Source organism: Nannospalax galili, unplaced genomic scaffold, assembly GCF_000622305.1.
Source record: "Nannospalax galili isolate Female #2095 unplaced genomic scaffold, S.galili_v1.0 scaffold2482, whole genome shotgun sequence".
NCBI classification, from domain to species: domain Eukaryota; kingdom Metazoa; phylum Chordata; class Mammalia; order Rodentia; family Spalacidae; genus Nannospalax; species Nannospalax galili.
Genome location: NW_008347234.1, coordinates 160,364 through 165,249, shown reverse-complemented (window position 1 = coordinate 165,249; position 4,886 = coordinate 160,364). Strand labels below are relative to the sequence as shown.

The following is a 4,886-nucleotide window of genomic DNA, read 5'->3' as shown; positions in this document are numbered from 1 at the left end:
AATTAAAAATCCAGTCAAGTTGAAAATATAGATTAACCATCAGAGTATCAAAAGAAAAAAATTCAAGGAAAACTATCAGATGCAGCAATATTAGTAAGAAAATTTTTGACCAAATAGATGCATATAGGGGCAAAAAGATGCCTCAGTTCTTAAGAGTACTGGCTGCTCTTGCAGAGGGCCTGAGGTCAAAGCCCAGGACTGATATGATTGTTAACAACTATCTGTAATTTCAGTCCCAGGAGATATTACACTCTCTTCTGGCTCATGGGAGCACTACATGTGTGCGGTATGCTTTCATACACGGACACAAAATACTCTTACACATAAAATTTGAAAAATAAATAGAATACACACACACACACACACACACACACACACACAAAATTCACAGTCAGGTATTGTGTTCCCTGATATATAATGTTTTCTTTATTCCCAAACACTATTGCAGAGGAAATGGTAATGGCTATGGAACTTGAATTATGAGTTTTAAATATAACTCAGTACATTGAAATGATCTGCTAAGAATGACTCCAAATACTGAGTGTCCTCAAAATTTAGGTTATAACAATAAAGATTATTTTTTCTTCAGCACAACCTTCATGAATGCATTCCTGACCTCTTTGTTCCTCAGGCTGTAGACTAGAGGGTTCAGCATAGGGATGACCATGGTGTAGAACACAGACACTATTTTGTCAGTGTCCATGGCATGACTGGAGCTGGGCTGCAAATACATGAAGATGATGGTTCCATAGAAAATGGAGACTGCTGTGAAGTGGGAGGCACAGGTGGAAAAAGCCTTCCGATGTCCTGCTCCTGAGTGCATCTTCAGAATGGTGATGAAAATTACCATGTAGGATGCTAAGATTATTATGAGAGCAAAAAAGATATTGAAGCTGGCTAAGCCAATAAGAACCAGTTCATTTACATGTCTATCAGAGCAAGAAAGAGCCATGACTGTTGGGATCTCACAGAAAAAATGATGGACCACATTGAACTTACAAAAGGAGAGACTGAACGTGTCCCCAGTATATACAGAGACATTCAAGAAACCAAGAACATAACAGCCTGTGACCAGCCATGCACACACACTAGTAGTCATGGTGGTGGCATAGTACAGGGGCTTACACACTGCTACATATCGATCATAGGCCATTGAGGCCAACAGAAAATTTTCCACAGTAGCAAAAGCTGCAAAAAAGAACATTTGAGCCGCACAGTCATTGTAGGGCATGACCTTGTCTCCTAAGAGGAGTCCAGACATGACTTTGGGAGTGACAGCTGAAGAGTAGCCAAAATCAACCAAGGAAAGGTTACCTAGGAAAAAGTACATGGGAGTGTGGAGCCGTGAGTCTGAAAGAATCAGCAAGATCATCCCCAGATTCCCAACCAGAGTGGTGATGTAGATGAGGAGAAATGTTATAAAGAGGGGAACCTTCAGGCCTGGGTCATCTGTGAGTCCCAGCAGGATGAACTGTGTCACTCCTGTCCTATTCTCCATCAGTATCATCAGGAAATTATCAGGTGTTCTGTAGCAATGAGAAAAAGAATAGTATCACAAAGACATTTAAGTTGAAACGTAAAATTGCAGGATACATGCAATCATTGTAGTAACAACTTTATCTAAAAGATTCTATACTGAAAACCTGGCTTTCAAATATCAATTTAGCGCATTATTTACAAATAAGATAACATACTATGGAATAAAAATAATTTTAATAAATCATTCATGCTATGTAAAGTGCTATCCAATACACAAGACCTGCATAAGTTCAAGTAAGACAAAATTTCAGCTTCGAAGGAGGAGCTGAGTAGCTATTAGCAATTGACAGCTGCTGGGAGAGGAAGAGGTGGTTTTCCGCAAGGATGTGACAAGTAGGTTGGCCACGTTTCATGGATGGACTCACACCTAAGAGTATTTGGGGAATGCAAATTGGATACCATGGATTTTAAAAAAGGCCTTGAAGTTTGGATTTAAAGAGATGTGGGTGTGTCTAAGAAGAGATAGGGGAGGAGAGATTAAATATTATCAAACTGTATTGTATAAAATTCTCAAAGAATTCATAAATATTTTATTTAAAAATGATTCAGTGAAAAATTATGTGAAGTTTTCCCATGCATTATACAATGAGAATTACTTCCCATCTACCACAAAGTTGCCTTCACTTATAAGAGAACGTTCCTAGTGCAGGCAGCAGAAATAAAAACTCAATATATGACATTTAAAAGCAATTTTATACATATGCTAATTGTCTCAAACAATTTTATAATTTGACTAAATTATTGCCTAAGCAAATCTAGCTTCTGAACTCAGTTGACACGTCCACATTCTTCACTTGTGTTTAATATCTCCCCTTAGTGATATTATGAGGTTAGAGAAAAGGATAAAACAGAGTTGTCTCCTGTTAATTCATCTAGACAGCTTCGTCATTTAAATAAGGATTATTTCCCTTTTCTTCATTATCTGTATATTTTCTTTTGTTGCTTTATTACATAACCTCCTACGATAGATGCATATATATTAAAAATATAAAATCAATCATAATCTCAGTGCCATTTGCCCCAGTTTTTGTTCTGAGATTTGCATATCATATCATGACAATCAGTAAATTCCCTATGATGGAAATGTTTACAGTAATACCTCAGTTAGACCTTACTTTTTGGAAAATACTGAAGCCAGTTCTCTCACTCTGTCCATCAGTCACAAAGGGTATAGTTGCTCCTGTTTTGGATGAATTGCACTTATTATATATTCACACTTACCAGTTTTCTTGAAGAGAAAAACACATTCTTCTAGGACAGACAGTCTCAAGAAGTCAGTGATGCAATGCAGCTTCAGTCTGCTCACAACTCCCTCTCTCGGGTATACTCACAAGGTTCCAGGTTCACTGGGCCTAGACAAATGGGAGATTGAACATGAGCATGGGTCAGCTCCCAAGTAGATGGTGCATTCCCTCTCCTTCATAGAGGGGTGACTCCTCTCCTCCCGTTCCTTCTCCTTCATAGAGGGGTGGACCTCTCCTTCCTATTGGCATAACCAACATGAGAATCTCACATCTGCCACATATCTTACAGATTCTACCTGCAAATCATGAATAGAAGACATCTGTGTAAATCTCAAGACGAGGCTAACCATTAAAATATCTGTCAGTGTAAAATTTATCTTTGAATACTTTCCAACACCATAGTGGAGCCTCACAGCAAGTACTCTGGTCAGAAGACCTTATGTACTATTGTCATTGAAATAAACATTCAATAGTGAAGCATGACAGGAGCTCATTCTTTCTACTGTGAGATGATGCAGAGTTGTATTTGAGGTTCAGAGTCTCTTGGATGAAGATCTGGAATGAATTATACATAGTTGGTGAGCTCCAGAGATTCTCCCAGGTGACTATCTGCAGCCTCTGTCCCTACATTGCGGGGAGGAAGTGATTAAGCACCCTGTGGGAATCACACTGGTTGTTTTAATGTCGCACACATTTTTTTATTACTTGCTATTGTTTTAGGAATTTAAATTTTATAATTATTATTTCTATTTTACTTTCATTTGAGGTCATTCTATAATATATGTTGAGAAATCTTCTTGGCCAATAGTTTTCATGAGTATCATTACATTTTCATATGTTTTGTTCATTTGATCCCCCTCCCTGACTCCAGTGTACCTTCTTCTTCGCCTCATTCCTTTACCCAAATCCCCCTTCCTTATTTTTCTTCTTCACTCACATGTATTATCATCACATTTCAATCCTAGGAACGATTTTTTTTTTTGCTGGAGAGATTGCTCATTGGTCAAGAACACTGAATGTTCTTGCAGAAGACCCAGGTTTGAAATCCAGCACCCACATGGCAGCTAACAACTGTCTGTCACTCCAGTTCCAGGGGCTCTGACACCCTCTTCTGACCTCCATGGGTATTATACAACATGGGTGTGCCTCCACATGCAGACAATACACATACACATAAAATAAAAATAATTTTTTAAAAAGAAATAGATTCATCCTTTCCTTCACACATGACTCTCACTTCTAAGAAGACTAATCAGCCTTTCTCACTTAAGGAAGTGGAATCCTTAAATATTTATTCTGTGTATCAAGCTAGTCTTCCTCCAGTATTGGATAGTAGATTTGATCTCTTCAGGCTTCATGTTCCTTCTGTGTCCAAGCAGTAAGTAACACCTTCACATCCTCATAGGACTTTAAGAAGAATTGGTGCATGTCATTTATGTAAATCATAGCATAATGGTATATGGTGGGATAGCATAAAGTAGATATCAACACAAACGACCTGTAAAATATGTACATCTGTTCCCTAAAATGTTGCAATCTCATTTCCCTTGGGTAAGACAGGATTTAATGTGTATGGCAGAATACGTAAAGTCTGATAGGAGGATTGAATGGGGAAGTATTAAATCTAGATTGCTTAAGAAAGGAGATCAGGTGTCAAGGTCACAAGACACCAGAGCACATGGTTTTGCTGAGGTTAATTAAAAGTCATTAGTTCAGATTGTGTACATTAATAAAAGTCATTCCCACAGTCATCAAAGATACAGAGGGATAAAATAAGGGAATGGGGAAAGTAATATAAGATGAACTCTGATTAAGCTAAGCTGGCTGCCCAGGAATCCCAAGGAATCTTCATATTTCTACCTCCCCAGCTCTAGGATTACAAAAGTGTGTCACCATGGCCCCCACCCCATTTTAATATTGGGTTCTAAGGACCAAGCTGAGGTCCTCAGGTTTGCCTGGCAGGAACTTTACCAACTAAGCTATTTCTCTAGCCAGAGGAAAGCTGATTTGATTCATTGGAATTCAAAAAAAGACGAAAGAAAGGAAGAAAGAGGGAAGGAAGGAAGGAAGGAAGGAAGGAAGGAAGGAAGGAAGGGAGGGAGG

General features: G+C 38.5%; 1 protein-coding gene across 1 annotated transcript; it reads right to left on the bottom strand.

Annotated features, from left to right (window-relative positions):
- Positions 1-574: 574 nt before the first annotated feature.
- Positions 575-1,507, bottom strand: LOC103742681 (olfactory receptor 5B3-like). Its single transcript, XM_008843762.1, has one exon. It carries the CDS (start codon positions 1,505-1,507, stop codon positions 575-577), a length of 933 nt encoding a protein of 310 aa, XP_008841984.1.
- Positions 1,508-4,886: the final 3,379 nt, after the last annotated feature.